The sequence below is a fragment of the Sorex fumeus genome, unplaced genomic scaffold, assembly GCF_029834395.1.
Source record: "Sorex fumeus unplaced genomic scaffold, SorFum_2.1 ptg000002l, whole genome shotgun sequence".
NCBI lineage: Eukaryota > Metazoa > Chordata > Mammalia > Eulipotyphla > Soricidae > Sorex > Sorex fumeus.
Genome location: NW_026606059.1, coordinates 78,250,320 through 78,267,604, shown reverse-complemented (window position 1 = coordinate 78,267,604; position 17,285 = coordinate 78,250,320). Strand labels below are relative to the sequence as shown.

At 49.0% G+C, this 17,285-nt stretch overlaps 1 protein-coding gene across 1 annotated transcript; it reads left to right on the top strand.

The window, feature by feature from the left end:
* Positions 1-624: 624 nt before the first annotated feature.
* ODF1 (outer dense fiber of sperm tails 1) lies at positions 625-11,748 on the top strand. The gene is made up of 3 exons (XM_056113303.1): positions 625-944; positions 11,232-11,549; positions 11,631-11,748. Exons 1-3 carry the CDS (start codon positions 625-627, stop codon positions 11,746-11,748), a joined length of 756 nt encoding a protein of 251 aa, XP_055969278.1.
* The last annotated feature ends 5,537 nt before the right edge of the window (positions 11,749-17,285 follow it).

The following is a 17,285-nucleotide window of genomic DNA, read 5'->3' as shown; positions in this document are numbered from 1 at the left end:
ATTGGTTGTGGAGAATGAACACTGGTGGAGGGATGGGTACTCGACCATTGTATGACTAAAATGTAATCATGAAAGTTTGTAAGTCTGTAACTGTATCTCATGGTGATTCTTTAAACAAACACACACACACACACACACAGATATAAAAAAAAGAAAAATCTCCCTGTGAATGTTTCTTTTGTGTCTTGCTTTTTGTTTGGGTGCCACACCCAGCAATACTCAAGGGTTACTTCTGGCTCTGCCCTCAGGAATCACTCCAGGTGGAGCTTGGGGTACCCTATGGGGTGCCGGAGATCTAACCCCGGTTGGCCACAGACAAGGTAAACACCCTCCTGTTGTCCTATCTCTCTGGCCTTTCCACATGCGTTTCTGAGTCTCTCTCTCTCCACCTCGAAGGAGAGTCTCTGAAGACCCATGGCTGTGTGTCGTTCACATGGTAACCAGAACACTATGACATACACACTCTAAAGGTGGTGAGGTCACAGAAGCCAAGCTTTAAAGTAAAGGAACCATGTGCGTCTCCTTTATTTTTAAAAGGAACTTCTGAGGAGAGCTTAGGACAATTTTTTCCCCTTGAGTACCCATTCCTAACGGTACTCAAACAAACAATAAGGTGTGACTGTAATGGCTGCACTGAGTTGTCTTTTGGACAGTGTTAGGAGGGACATAAAGAAGGTGGACCGAGAACTAAGGCAATTGCGATGCATCGACGAACTGAGCACGCGGTGCTTGTGTGACTTGTACATGCACCCCTATTGCTGCTGTGACCTGCACCCCTATCCTTACTGCCTCTGCTATTCGAAGAGATCGCGCGCCTGTGGCCTGTGCGATTTCTACCCCTGCTGCCTGTGTGATGTCAAGCTCTACTGTCTGCGACCGTCGCTCAGAAGTTTGGAGAGGAAAGCCATCAGAGCCATCGAGGACGAGAAGAGAGAGCTTGCCAAGTAACGTGGCCCCTGGTGGTTCTTTCGGGGGGGGCAGGGAAAGCAATGGGGGACCCCAGGTGTGTGAGCAAAGATAAAAAGGGCTCCCGATAAGGAGTCGGGTGGCTTAGCTGAGCTCTCGGAGGAGTTAACAGGTCCATGGTGGGAATTGTGAGATTCTCCAAAGACAAGGTAATGATGGCAGTGGACAAAGCTGCGGCTGGCATACGGCAGGAGTTGCCATCGGGATGGATGCAGTGCTTTAATGAGGGGAAGAAACAGGGGCTGTCATTAAAAAGCTATTGGAAGCAGCAAACGAAACATTTTTTCTGGTTATGAGTAGAGTGATTCAAGTATATTTGGACTTACAGTAATGACTACAACAGGAGTAATAATAATTGATCAAACCCTTAATGTTTGCCAGAGGCTCTCAGAGCATGGGAGCAAATTGAACAATAGAGACATTTCCTTGGGCTTGCAGGGAAATCTTTCTCCAACTCCCCAGCTCCACACAGAAAGACTAAGCACTCGTCTGGAGTTGGGTCTCTCGTGCTGTCTTTCCTGTTCAATTTGAGTAACTGTTGTGTTAATCATCTTAGCTCAGGGGGCCACATTCTCCAGAGTTGAGTGGGACTGAACTGAACTAGGGCATTTTAAGTGCCACCTGAAATTTTTATTACACTTTTGTAAGAAATCTTTCCTTTTCTATTTGCCTACACCCTATAGTTGGTTATCACTGATGAAAAAAATGTATCTCCTGGTTATAATATAGATTATTATGTGTCATATAAATGATATGCATAGATAATCATAAGTGATTGCATGTACAATTACAAATATATGATGCAATTAATATAATTATAAATTCTACATATTATATGTGATCATATAAATGACTGTATACAATTATAATCCTATGCATGTTCAATATATAGATCTATGAATATTATTTTGTATTCTATTTTACATATTATCAAATTGTAATCACTTAGAAACAGGTGGTCCTCAGACCACCATGTTGCTTTTTCATTTTTCTGCCTTGGAGCAGACTCTAGAAATAGCTTTCAGACACATCCTATAATTGTGAGCAGCAACTAATAATTCCCAAGCACTGTAACTAAAACTATAACACCTAACTAATCTTTAAGAACAGTGTCAGGAAGAACAAAAATGAAATGATTTATGATACATCTATGCATTGGAATGATATATGAATTATAATTCATATGTAAAAGGATAGGTGATTCATTTCATATACTGATATAATAAGCAAATACAGAGATACAAAACAATTTTTTATTTTTTAAATAATTTTCTCCTTTGTGGAATTTGTTTGGGTCACACAGCTGTGCTCAGGGCTCATACCTGACTCTGTGCTCAGTGATCATTTCTTGTGGGTTTTGGGGGTCCACATGCTGTTCCCGGGAATGAAACCCAGTTCAGCTGTGTGTAAGGCAAGCTTCCTACCTGCTGTATTGTCTCTCTTGCCCCATAACCTATATTTTTAAAGCTCTTTAAGCTGAACTTTCTTTGACATAAAACATTATATAAGTTTAAGGTGTTCCACATGTCCATTTGAAATGTTTAAATCTTGTTGCCATTTTAGTGATAATTTACAATAATTATGTTACACAACTACCATTTCTATGTAGTAGTGCTTAGAATCACCAAGTTTTAGTCTCAGCCCTTTTGAAAGTTGTGAGAAAACATGATGATCTAATTCACTGTATTGTTCACTCAATTTCTTGGACTTGCTTATGTCCCGTTGCTGCTGTAAGAACTTCCAACCTCCTCTGTCTTTCCCCAGTGCGATGAATAGATGCACAGGTAGGTAGAGCGGGTCATAACTCAGATCGATGAAGAGAGAGATAGGCAGGGACCCTTGACAACTGTGACAGTGATGTTTGAATGGGCAAGGCAACAGAGGGTTTCATTGTCTAGGTCATCAGCCAGCAGCCTGGGAATGGCACCCTCCTTTGTCTGTGCTAGGACCCACCCCTTTGAGCCAACTGTTACTTTTCCTCCTTACCTCATTGATACAAAAACTGATGGGCACAGTGTCAGGGGGTGAGTTTTTGTGTTTGTTTTTTGTGTTTGTTTTGTTTTTTTAGAGTATTTGTCTGAATAAAGGGAATGCCATTAGCGTTCTCAGGGGAAGCAATGGCTCAGTAGCACAGAGGGGACAAAAGTTGGACGAAGGGTGTTCAAGCCTTCAAAGGCAGTGGAAGTGTGGGCACTGGCTCCCTCTGCAAGTCCTCCCACTTCCATGTCCTGGCCCTGCCCAGTCAGTCCCATATGAGCTGGCGTACGGTACTCCTGTCTTCACGTTGAATCTGTCTGTTACCCAGGAGGGAACGCTTCCTTGCTTTTGGTTTGTGATGCTTGTCCTGGCAGGGGCAAGTGTTGGCTGGACAGGGCGTTGGCTCATTATTTTCCCCCTCTGTGCAAGCAGCAGTCGGCTGAGCTCGTGACATCTTTACACGAATTCCTGGACCTCAGCGCTCCAAGTCATTTTAGAAACCACCTCATGGTTGCGCTTTTGCATCTCTTCCCAGACATCCTGTGAACCTTCTCTCCTGTTTGACCGCTTGACATTTTACCAGACTGGAGGGCAAGTCCTTTTATATTCTATTTCTTGAATATGAATGAAAACACAAAACCCGATCCAGTCCTGATCCCGGAGGACTCCCACAGCTAATATTTCTTCCCTTCAGTGAAATGCCATTTTATTTATCTTTTTTTAATCTCTCAGTGAACTCTCAATCCATGACTAAACAGATCTTGATATGTCCTGTTGATTGAATTTTCCCTTTGAAATGACCTTACGGTGTGAGAACTTGCTTCGGACCTTTTGAGGTTAAAGGTCTTTTTACCTTTTGAGCCTAAAGGGCGCGCCGTGACCCTTCTGCAGGCTGTGAGCAGTGCCCTTTCACACAGTCCTGTGTGACCCAGAAGCCCCCCAGTCAAAGACAACGTTCATTATATCATTGAGTGGTTGTCATGGCCTCAACAGAACTTTACCTGTATGAGGCCTTTTAGAAGTATAAGGCTCCTGTAGAAGTCAACATGATGAATGACCTGGCACCTGAGTTGCACAGGAGGAAGAGAGCAGCTTAGAACGCCTTCAAGAACATTGAAGAAATAGCTAAGAGGACAAAGAACCTCCGGCTCTGGGCACATCTCTTCGATTCCACTGTTCTTCCTGCATTAACATACGCCTCAGAGAACTGGGCCCTACAAAAACAGGATGAGAACACTTCGGTTCTCCCAAAGAGGAATCGAAAGAGCTATGCTTGGAGTATCACGCTTCACTCAAGTGAGAGAAAGAATCTGGAGTTCTGACCTCCGTCGACGGTCAAGAATCAGGGACACTGTCTTGTTTGCCAAGGCATCGAAAATCAGATGGGCTGGACACACAATGAGATTTGGAGACGACCGCTGGACTACAGTCATTACCGACTGGATTCCACGGGACATCAAAAGACTGCGTGGCTGCCCACCTATGAGATGGTTAGACTTCTTCATCAAGTCCCTGAACGATCGGTTTGAGGCTCTTCATGTCCTTAGAACAAGCAGATGCCATTGGGTACACTAGCACACGACAGGGACAAATGGAGACATTACTGGTGCCCGCTCGAGCAAATCGATGAATAATGGGATGTCAAGTGATCAAGTGATCAGGTGATAATAATAATAGCAAGAAGGCTTGGCTAACAAGTTGGTTGCCTGTATACACTTCTTGAACATTCCTGACATGCAGCATGCCATTTCATCCATGCCTGTCCATGAGTGTGTACTTGTATGCCTAAGTTTCATGGGTTGTGTTAGATTCGACGTAGAAGGTCTGATCCACTTTCGATTTCTACTGGAAAGTACTTCTAAGGCCCCTTTAGCAGTATCTTCTCTAGGACAGATTCAAATATTTACATTTCTTTAACATCTCTGATTTTCCTTTTCCTCTCCCCAATTTACTCAGAGAACCTTCATCATTAGCAGGACCCTTGAATCTTCCCCCACCTTTGTCTGGATTGCCATGACCTCAGGTGATTGATCTGGGTTTCCTGGGTAAGAATCCATGCCCCCATGGGGCCGGAGTGATGGTACAGTGGGGAGGATGTTTGCCTTGCATGTGGCCAACCCAGATTCTAGCCCCAAAGTCCCATTTGGTTCCTGAGCCTGCCAAGAATGAACAAAGAATCAGGAGTTAAGCCCTGAGCAGTGCTGGGTGTGGCCCCAAAACAAAACAAAAAAAGAGTACATGCCACCAGCCTGATGTAAGCAGTGCAGGGCTCAAACCACCTCATCCAGGCCTGGGCTTCTAGTAAAGGAGGAGAGTCGTCCCCGGTCACACTCTGCTTCCTGCATCTGGGAGTTGATTATCTAATGAGCTCCCTCCCCTTTGGGACCTCTGTCCCCTGGTGCAAGTCTTCGTGGACAGATTTGTAGCTTGGGGGCCATGGGGACACAATGAGCTCACATACTACAGCCTTTATTCACACCCAAGAACTAGTCCTGAGACTGCTTCTCATCCAAGTTTCTATGGGTGGCTGCAACTCAAGGAGAAATTTTCTTCTCACACCCCTCTCTCTGATCCTGAAGGGGCATCATCTACTTCAAACATCTCCTATCTGCCCTCCTCTCTTTGCCAAAGTGTTTTTGTACCCCAAGTGTGTGCCTTTCACAGACTTCTTACCAATCAAGGCTGCAGGCTGCCAGCCCTCATCATGAGATTCCTCACTGCTGGTTCTGGGTTACCCACCTAGGTCCACATGCACCAGGGAAAGTGTTGCTGTCCCTCATCCTGAACATACAAATGCCTGAAACTAGATGTCTGAACATACAAAGCTGGAAGCTTGAACCCTGTGGGAAGGGGGAGTGATTCCCCTCTGAGAGGAAAGCTCCTCGGCTCGTTTCTGTGTCTGTAGATGGAGAAAGATGGACCCCCATGGGAAGGGGCCCCTCTTATCACAATATCCCCTTCACCAAAGCTGGAGGTGCCTGGTCACCCCCAGACTGTGGGGAAGGAGCCATGTCCATCTAGACCAAACAAGTGTCTGCTATCAAGCTTGATTTTGTTGTTGTGTGAATGGGACTTAGGGCTTTTGGCCACTAGGAGTCTCAAATTGGGGCGTGGGGAGTGTCCTACTAAGGAATCTTTCCTTTAGTCAAGCTCTGCATGCTCCTTAAATAGACTTGTAACGGCTCAGCCACGTAGATGACCATGCAGAGCAGGCTGATGTCCTGCTCACGGGGAGCTTCAGGGTCTCCTGGTCGTCGAGTGGGTAAGGCAGTTGCCTTGCATGCATCTGGCTCCAGTTTGATCCCCAGAACCATATAAGTTCCCCCTTGCCCCGCTGGGAACCTGGAATCCACTCACCTAACCATCAGTGCAGGGGTTCGCTGAGCTTGGCCGGCCCCAGCTGCATTTCTTAGAAATGCAAATTCTCAGCTCCTCCTGAGTCCTGCTGTAAGGCAAACTCAGGATGCCACCAGCCCATGGGTGTTTTAACCAGCCCCACCAGTCACAGGCAGACAAGGCAGGAAGCCAAGGACAGGGAGAAGGCAGAGGACAGGAAGGATGTGTGACAGAGGAGGGTTCGCATTCAGTGCATCTTTGGAAGGTGCCAGAAGGCAGAGGACAGGAAGGATTCTGCCATGCTTGAGGAAACCCTGCCTTTTTCTGCTCCTGGGCAACAGTGGTACAGTGGCCATCTGCCTCTCGTGACTCTTGGCTGAGCTGAACCTGAGTTCAGCTGAACCTGAGTACCATCTTTGGGAAGAAGCTGAAGTACAGCGTCTCTGTGGGCCGGACTATACTTTCAAGGGCATGAGGGTGTTTGCAGGGGCAACCCCAGCTTTAACTGGGCAAGAAGTGAGTCAGACAATTGCCTTGAATGCAACTGACTCCGAGTCAATCCTCAGCGCCACACATGGTCCCCCAAGAACCACCGGGAGTGATCCCTTAGCACAGAGCCCCAAGGGACAAACAAGGCAACAGGGTTTGGTTGCCTCCGCTGGTGAATTGAAGGACGAGGTCTTAAGACAGAGTGACCAGGACAGAGATAAGCTCCCTCCGCTCAGGGTCCGAGACAGCTCGGCAGACACCAAGGTCCATCCAAGGCAAGAGTCAAGGGACAAGTTTATACCTGAGTTGAGGCCGCAAAGGAGGCTCTATCCTTTCTCTGACACCCAGGCACGCCCCCTAGAACCTTTAAGCAGAAGGAATCAGGGAAGTGAGCCGAGAAATTCCCTGAGGAACCAGACAGGTGAACGTACATGGCAGCCGCAGGCCAGGGGTTGGGGTAGCCGGAAGAGAGGGGGAGGGAACTCACGCAGGAAATGCAGGAAGCCGGACCCTGGGCTAAGAGGTGAAGATGGAGTGGGGAGGCTGCTGACTTCCAGCTCTGCCTTCCTCCTCCCACTCCGTCGCCACCTCCCTTGAGATGCTCTAACTTCAAGGCAGACCTGAGGCCGCGCATCCTCCTTGGGGAACTGGGACTCCCAGCCTGCATCTCACCCACGGCCCAGGAAGGGCTTGATAATGGGGAGAGGCTTCCCCGATTCTGCTCCATGCTCCACTCATGGCCTTGGGACTTCAAGCCAGACAGGGACCGAAGCATCTTTGTGAGCTGTTCTTTACATTTCCAGGGGACAAGGGACGCCTTTTATTTCCTTCTCGAGATAGAGATTTGAAAATCCTCTTCCTTTCTCCCTCCTCTGTCCTGTGGGGTGCCCGGACATATCCAGGGCATGAGGATGTCAGTGCCGCATGTCACGCCAGGTCCCTTGGCACACAAAGGGGAAATGGAGCTAAGGGGGGCATGACTGGCCTCTGGACTCCTGGCACAGGTGTTTCTGTTGGCATCTCCAAAGCTCCTCTTTAAGCAGCCACTGTGGGTGCTGGTGCCTGTCCCCGTGCAAGGGCACAACACTATTGTTAAACCAAGCATGGGAGGGAGGGGCCACAGATTTGGGGGTGTCTAGGCGGCACCGTTTCATAAGAACACCGAGAACTGCATCCACAGATGTGTGAAAATAACGCAGGCACCCCACACACAGAAGGAAGTCTGCAAGCAAGAGTCTGGCTGCTTAAAAAAAGATTCTGTCTTCTGGCGTATCCATATTTCCAGAGTTTTCTACAGGGAACTTGTATGCCTTATGTAACAAAAAGAAGTGTGGAAACAGCATTCAGCACGGAACATTCATAATGCGGCTGAGCACCTCATCCCAGACTCCTCGAAGGGGAAAAGGTTCTAGAAAGCACACGCTCCAAAGGCACCTTTCAGAAGCTGAGACGCAGGAATATTTGTCAGGCATGTCTCTGAAGCACAGACTTTTTTCCTTTTTAATGTTAAGGAATTTAAAAAAAAATTGGAGGGGAAGTAGAGAGAGAATACGGCAGGCAGAACACGTGTGTTGCACACAGCCCACTCGGGTTCAATTCAGGGCATCCCATACGGTCCCCAGAGTGCTCGAGGAGTGATTACTGAGGGCACAGCCAGGAGTAAGCCCTAAGCACTGCTGGGTGTGGCCCAAAATGAAAACAGATTTATTTACAAAGTTATTTACAATAGATTTTCAGCCATACAGTGTTTAAGAGACTTTTTTAAAAGACCGTTTCAGAGCATTAGGTTGTCACTGGGAGGATCTATAAAAAAAAAAAAAAAAGAAGAAGAAGAAAAGAAAAAATAATTAAATGCTAAGAAAAGGTCCAGAGCTTGCAGGGTAATTCTGAAGATGAAAAGAATGCTGGGCTGGAGGGAAAAGTGGATAGGACACTTGTCATGCTGTTCAGTCTCTAGCACTGCACGGGGTCCCCTGAGCACTGCCAAGTGTAATCCCTGAGCACAGAGCCAGGAATCTGGGTGTGACCGCCAAACTTAACAACAACAATAGTAATGCTTCTAATGATGCTTTCCAGGACACAATTAAAGATCAGGAGAAGAGGGCCAATGCAATAGCACAGTGGGCAGGGCTTTTGCCTTGCACATAGCCAACCCAGGCTCAATCCCCAGTATCTCATATGGTCCCCCAAGAACCACCAGGAGTAATCCCTGAGTGTAGAGCCAGGAGTAACCCCTGAGCATCGCCAAGTGGGACCCAAAAAGGGGGGGGGGAGAGCAGGAGAAGAAAACACCCTACTACCCCGACCCTCCGTGGACACACACTGACCCTTTCATGCATGCGTGCACGCCTCCCACCCACCCTCGGACGCCCGCTATGACCATGCTCCCATTTTTTACCCGGAAGGAAACTAAGCACAGAGCACATCTCAGCCCCAGGCTTCTGGGTGCGGAATCTAGTTTGCTAGCACTGCTTTCCTCCCCTCTGACAAGCCACCGGGAACTGCCCTTGCTGTCCCTGATAAATCATTTGGGGCTGTGTAGGGTCCACCCAGCAGGCTAGACAGCCTCCTGCATACTGCACCTGGGGCCACCGTGGCATTGGGTCGCTGGTTAGGGGAAAGCAGAGTGACTGACAGGCAATGATCTGTGACTGCTACCAAGTGGCTGGTGTAAATATTCACGCTGGAGGGTGTGGCAGCTAATACCACTGATGCCAGTGGTGGACGGGAGTGGCCTGTAGGACCAGGTGCAGCCCCTCCAGTCCAACTGTCCCTCCTGGGAAAGCCACACAGGATCTGCATGGCCCAGCAGCAGCAGACGGGCCCCAAGGGGTCTATGCTGCAGGGAGGTCTAGAGGCTTGTGTTGTGTGGATGGAATTTTGAGCTTCAGGCTGTGTTACAAGCGTGTGGCCAGGCCTGCCCCAAGGATCAGCAAGGCTGGGTTCCGAGGTGGACAGTTAGCTGCAAAGTTTCTGGTTTGGGCCAAAGAGTTAGTGGGGGGTGCGGAGTGGGAGGGTGGCCACTTCTGGCAGTAGCTGACCCCAGTTTCATCCTCAGCAGCACATGGTCCCCTGAGCATCACTGGGCACAAGCCCTAGAGGCCCCCTGGAGTGCGGCCTACATTGAACTGCTGCTGCAGCCAGCAGAGATTCACCGGGAGGGACCCCTAGGTGCCCTGAGCACCACTTGGAAGTCCCCCCACAAAATGCACGTTTCACAAAGATCTGATTAGTCCCCTCCTCACCCACCCCATTTACCAGAAGCTCCACGACTCCTAGTAAGCAAGATCTTGGTTGCAATTAAGCAGGAGGTGATAATGTAATGATCCACCCAGCCCGGAGCTGAGCAAACTTCATAATTTCACCTCCTCCTCCCATAGCTCCATGAAGGGTAAGTTTTGTTCTCACTGTTTCACAGATGAAAAAAACTGAGGCATGGGGAAGTTAAGGAACATGCCCATTGCTGGGAGACACTAAGGTCTAAAGCAATTGGGAAAGAGCATGCGCGCACACACACACACACACACAGACCCCTCTATTGGTAAAAGTGGTTTACTACAGGTGAGACAGTTACACAAAGTACTGCCATTTCCTTTCCCCTTAACTTTATATACTTATTGCAATGTTTGGCTTTTCCCAAGGACAAGCTTTTGGTTTTTCTCCTTTAAAAAAAGGGGGGTGGGGAGAGTGGTACAGAGAGATGGTACAGCAAGTAAGACACTTGCCTTGCACACCGCCCAACCTTGTTTAATCTCTGGCCTCTCGTACATTTCCCTGAGTGATTTCTAAGTGCAGTAAGGAGTAACCTCTCAGCATTGCCAGTATGGCCCAATAGAGAAGGAAAAAATAAAAAGAAAGAAAGAAAGGAAAAAAGTCCAAAAACAAAAAAGTTTTTGAGCGGGGGCTGGAGAGATAGTACCGCAGGCAGGACGCTTTCCTTGCACGTAGCTGACTTGAGTTGGATCCGCAGAATCCCTTATGGTCTCCCCAGCCTCGCCAGGAGTGATCCTGCGTGTACAGACAGGATGAGACCTGAGCACGTTAGGGTGTGACCCACCCCTGGAAATAAAGGAGCAGACGAAAGAGATAACACTTGCTTTGCATGTGGCCAATCCGGGTTTGACCCCCAGCACCACACAAGGTCCTCTGACCACTGCCAGGAGGGATCCCTGAATCTGGAATCAGGAGGAAGCCTGAGCTTGGAGGAGTTTGACTCCCAAATGCAAACGGGTGGGGGTGGAGAGAGAGCCCAGTGGGCAGGGTGCTGGCCTTGCCCCTGGCCAACCCAGCACTACCAGGAATCATCCACGAGCACTGAGCCGAGTGGCCGTGGGCACCATCGGGTGTCTCCCCCCTCCCCCGAATTCCAGACCCATGAGGCAGCCAGCGCAAGGAGGAGGAGGTCGGGGCTCCGGGCTGCCCGCTGAGACCCCCTCCCTGCCTCTTCTCTCCCGCCCTCGCAGGCTGAGAAGAACCACGAACCGGATCCTGGCCTCCTCTTGCTGTAGTAGTAATATTTTGGGATCGGTGAACGTGTGCGGCTTCGAGCCCGACCAAGTCAAGGTGCGCGTGAAGGACGGGAAGGTGTGCGTGTCGGCCGAGCGGGAGAACAGGTACGACTGCCTGGGCTCCAAGAAGTACAGCTACATGAACATCTGCAAGGAGTTCAGCCTGCCGCCGTGCGTGGACGAGAAGGACGTGACGTATTCGTACGGGGTGGGCAGCTGCGTCAAGATCGAGTCTCCCTGCTACCCGTGCACCTCCCCCTGCTCCCCCTGCGCGCCCTGCGCCCCATGCCCACCCTGCGCCCCGTGCTCCCCCTGCGCCCCGTGCGCCCCCTGCTCGCCCTGCAGCCCCTGCAGCCCGTGCCCACCCTGCAGCCCCTGCTCCCCATGCACCCCCTGCAGCCCGCTCTGCGACCCCTGCAGCCCCTGCTACCCGTGCAGTAGCCGATTCTCCTGTAGAAAGGTGGTTCTGTAAAGCGCGGGCAGCCGGGACTTAGTCGAAGCCGTCTCGCCGGCCAAGCACTCCCGTCGGGTTTCTCTCCCCTGCCGCGGCCCATGCTCCTCTCCGGGAGATAGGCACGAAATACACAACTGCATCCACTCGTGCGTGTCAGACCCGTCTGTCCGCCCGCCGCACCGGCCAGCGACCGGCCCGGACGCGGAGAGGAGGTGGGGGTGGGGGGTCTGCCCTCCGCTCCATCCTGCTGTTCTACCCAGACCCAGCCCGTGCCCCAGTGCCAGGCATGAGCACCCACGCACACTTATTTTTCTAGCTGACACACTGAAAGACCCTCGTGCAGAAACGCTTCCTCTGGTCGGCGCGGCGGGGAGCTCTGTTTAGAGAGAGTCCCCAAGGCCCAGGGGCTTTCTTAGGGCCCGATGATCAAGCACAAAAGCACAGGTGAGGGGCCGCCTGCTCACAGGGCCAGGTGGGGCCGCACAGCCAGAGGCTGGAGGAATGGAAATGAACCAGGTCTGGCTCAGGGGCATTTCTCACCGCCTTAGGATTTCCTCTTTTCTTTTTCATTTTCTATGAAATAGATGTCCTCCCATTGTTCATCGATTTGCTAGAGCAGGCCCAGTAACGTCTCCATCGTGAGACTTGTTGTTACTGTGTTTGGCATATCGAATACACCACGGGTAGCTTGCCAGGCTTTGCCATGCGGGCAAGATACTCTCTGTAGCTTGCCGGGCTCTTTGAGAGGGGTGGAGGAATCGAACCCAGCTCGGCGGGGCTGGCTACACGCAAGGCAAACGCGCTACTGCTGTGCTATCACTCCAGCCCATATGTGTAGATATATATTGGTTTAGGGGCCAAACCTGGCAGTGCTCAGGGCTTGCTCCTGACTCTGTGCTCAGGGATCACTCCTGGTTAGGACCAATTTCGATGCCAGAGATTGAACCCTGGTCAGTCACATGCAAGGCAACAGCCGTCACTCCTGGACTATCTCCCCCTCCTCCTTTGGACTTTTACTTCAACTCTGGGCTGTTCTGGAGAGAAAAAGCCCAGCTTTGGCCCCATGCAGCAGAGCAGCTGAGGTGAGAACAGTCTCAGACAGAGCCAAGGATGAGAGAGAGGAGACGAGAGGACTCGGCTGCGAGGGACTGATAATCTCCCCCCACCCCTCCACGCACACACACACTTAGAGGAAACAGCCTCACGAAGCACAAGAATCTCCCTCACACGGCACAGCAACGTGGGCGGAGAAGTGGTCCACAACCTCAGCTGTCTGAGAACAGCCACGGGAGCTCTGTAATTCAGATGCCAGCTCTGCAGAGAGTGCACGGCTAAGTTGCTTGCTTTCATCACAGCTGACCCAGGTCCGAGTTTCAAGTACCACACATGGTCCCCTAAGCACTACCAGGAGTGATCCTTGAACACTGCCAGATATGGCTCCAAACCCCAACATATATACATGCATGCACAAGGATATCATGCCAAAATGAGAAAAAAAAACTTTAAAAAATTAGCAGTGTCTGGGCATCACTGTCTTCAGAGATAAAAGCAAGAGATTTTGAGGTTCAGCATAATATCAAGATCTCTAAAACCTTAGGGGGTCATAGTAATAGTATAGTGGGTAGGGTACATGCCTTATGTGACCCAGGTTTGGTCCCCAGCACTTCCTAGGGTCCCCTGACCTCTCCAAGTTGTCCCTGAGCACCGAGCCAGTAGCGAGCCCTAGCACTGTCAGGTGTGACCCCAAAACTGAAATAAATAAAAGCTTTTCCAGGTAATTCACTTAAAGCCAAGGTGTGTGTGTGGGGGGGGGGGTGTCCTCAGGCCTCAGAAAGCTCTCCCTGTCCATTTTCTTGGACAGCTTCAAGTTCAGGGAACAGAGTAGTAGTCAAGTGGGAAGGACGCTTGTCTTGCCTTGCGCATGCCCAACTCAGGTTTAGTCCCCAGCATCCCATATGGTACCCAGAGTGACACTAGAGTGAGTCCTGAGCACCACCAGGTATGCCTCCACTGCTCCCCCCTCAAAAGAGAAAGCTTCAAGTTTAAGTTTTAAAATGTAGGATGGTGTTAGCAGATGCACTGTGCTTTCCACAGCGGGAAGAAATGGCATCTACTACCGGCGGGGGTGAAAACTATGGAACATTTATACCCTTTTAAAAGGGTTTAATCAGCGGCCACTAGGTATAGATATTTGTGTGTGCCAAGTCTGCTCTGCAGTGTCTCCCTATGTGAGGGATCCAGCATATAAGCAATCTCATTTGTGGGGGGCACTACCTGGTGATGCTCAGGGGTTACTCCTGATAGGCTTCAGGGAACCATATACTCGGGATTGAACCTGAGTTGGCCATGTGCAAGGCAAATACCCTACCCACTGGACTATCTCTCCAACTCCCTAAACAGTGTTATTTCCAAGTTACAAATGTTTGAAACTGACTCTGGAAAAATTTCACCCTGTAGCTCCACCCATTCTCCTGCCAATGGTTGGTTTAGTTTTGTGCTCACCCCATGCCAACTGCCTCTGCTCTGTCAGGCAATTCCTCCATCTACCCAATCTGCAGCCGGACTTCCTCATTTCAAATGTCCAGGGATGGAGAGATCCAATCATCCTTTTCTCAATCACCTTATTCAATTCCAGGAGAAAGGGCTCCAGTGGAGGGAGGAAGTGGGAAAGAAAGAGAACTGCCCTGGTCAAGGGGAGGCAGGTGGCAGCTCCAGATGGGCCTGCAGGATACGTGGCTGACATCACTGCCTGCCTGGGGGCCTGAGGGAAGCAGCAGTTGACCCCCAACTCAGAGCCTGGCCAACGGTCTGCGGGTTCCTGTCTCTGCTCACCAGATTCAGAGAGACTTGGTAGGACAACAGTCAGCTCTTCAAGTATCAGAATGAGCGAGACCACAGGAGAGGAGCTCAGCTTCTCAGAGTGAAGGCCACAACCACGAAACAATGGTCAAGGCGTTTTCCAGGAAGCCACCAAGCCCTAGTTGTATGGTGTGGCTGTTAAGAGATTAGGTTATGGGCTGGAGTGATGTCACAGTGGGTAGGGTGTTTGCCTTGCATGCGACCAACCTGGGTTTGATTCCCAGCATCTCATATGGTCCCCCGCACACCACCAGGAGTAATTCATGAGTGCATGAGCCAGGAGTAATCCCTGTGCATTGCCAGGTGTGACCCAAAAACAAACAGAGAGACTAGGTTATGGGAGGTGACGCATGCCAGGGTTGGGTTGGGCCTCACTGCAGACCTTGAGGAAAGGCCCAGTGCAGGACCACTGGGTTCCTGTGAATGGGAGAAAGCTCATATGAGAGAGGAGATGTGTTTGCTGTTTCCAAAATAGAACAAGCTTCTCTGTGAACTTTAATGCACATGCAAATCAGAGTCCAACTTAAACACCCAATTCCACCTACCCCAGTGGGTGACAGGAGAGGGTGACTCTTGAATGGGCAGAGACCAGAAACCTGAGGGTTAGCAAGAAGGTGAAGGAGGCCCAGCTACTTAGCTGCCCAGCATGCTGAATCAATATACCAACACATGCTTGGTAAGTGCAGAATTAAAGTTGGAGATGAAGGTAATTAAACAATTTGGTGAATACAAAATACATCCTAGAACTGAGGAAAGGTCTAATGGGGTAGTAATAATCATGACAACGTACTATTTAATAACAATAGTATCATCAATGAGGATTTCTTAACTATGGGATAGAGGGAAATCCACCTAATTTGACTGCTGTTGTAAATTAATTAAGTGATTTGTTCATGTTCCCAATACTAGTGGAATGTGGTTACATTTTAAGTGCTTCAACCTTTTCCCTACACAGATTTCTTCTATTTCTATTTCTGAGCCCTTCTGCCTGTCTTTCTGCCTGTCCTTTTTCCTCTCCCCTAAAAACTCTATGAGCATCACAGATTGCAAAGAATGGGACTCCCTGTCTTAGCAGTTTTTGGCTGAAGACATGGTGCTGAAAATGTTAAGGTAAGTTGGATAATGAAACCAGAAGACTGAGGGGTGGTTAGCAGAGTAAAGAGGGAAAGGTATTTCTAGTGACCTGATGGTCATGAACCTGAAGCAAAGTTCATAGGGTTTTTTGTCACATATCTTGGAGTTTTCAACATGCCTGAATGAGTCCCAGGATTCTTTGTCATGAGTGAAAGATGAGTTGAGACACTTTTCTCAGGGGGAAAAGCTTTTGATACTGACCCAGAAGTCATTCCTTCCAGCCTGGAGAATTACTGGTTTCTATATCTAAAGACAGAGAAACAAACCAAAATCCACTCATTGCTTACACTCTTGCATCGTTGCATGGCTAGTGTTTTCCAATCAGACAAAAGCTGTTTCTAACTTCCCTAAGCCCAGGTACCAATGTCAGTTACCCAAAGGTCAGTAAATCTGGTGAATATAGCCCCACACCATAAAGGTTCATAAATATGACTTTGGACTGCTGCTGAAGACCATGATTCCAGGACTGTGAAAGTGCTTTAGAGATGATCAGAAACAGAGATAGCCTTCTGGAGTTCAAATGCCAGAGAGGCTATGCTTCAGAGTTGCTTTTCCTAAGACAACTGGTCTACCACTTAGTCTCTTCCCAGGTCCTTTTTCTCTTTCTCTGCACAGTACAGACTTCTTCCTTGAGTATGGGCATGACCCCATATGGTTACAATTTTAAACTCTTGCTTTTAGTTCATTGGAAACCACCAAGTGCCAGAATATTTGACATATCTAGTCTGGAATATTCTTGGAGAAAGATACCCCTTTAAAACATCCATGACAACTGAATTTTCACAGACTGAGTAAACTTATCTGAGAAGGTTCTTGTTTGTGAACCTTTGTGTTATAAACTTCTTTGGAGGGTGGAAGAGGAGACTTGAGCCACACTAGGCAGTGCTCTGGAGTTATTCCCAGTTCTGTGCTCAAAGGTCACTTCCAACACTTCAGGGGACTATACTATGCCAGGGATTGAATCCATAGGCTTCCCACATGCAGAGCATGCATTCAACCTATTGAGCTATCTCTCCAGCCCCCTAAAACTCTCCTTATACAGCCACAGGTGATATCAGAATGAATCCATAGATGAAAATTCAAACAGAAAACAGACACTTTGCCGTTGCTCCATTTGGGCAAAACCAAATGATTTGACTCTTTTAGATTTGTTTCACTCTCAATCTAGCTTCTGGACTGGGACTGAGCTGATCATCTGATCTGTAATTTTAGATGAAAAATTAGAGGGTTAAAAATGACGTTCCTTATTCTGGAAAGAACTGCTTCTACTGAAAAGTCAACATAAAAAATGTTTTCATTGAGGGATTAGAGAAATAGTAAAGCAAGGAGGGCACTTGCCTTGCACACCAACACAGGTTCAATACCCTGAGTCCCATATGGTCCCCTGAGCACTGCCAGGAGTGATCCCTAAGTGCAGAGTCAGGAGTAATCCCTGAGCACTTTTTGGTATGGCCTCAAAACCAAATAGAATGTTTTCGCTAAGAACACAACCCCTTAGACTCGAAACATAGAACTGAGGGAGAAGGGACAGGGGTGGGGGGCAGCTGTAGTGGGGGCACTTT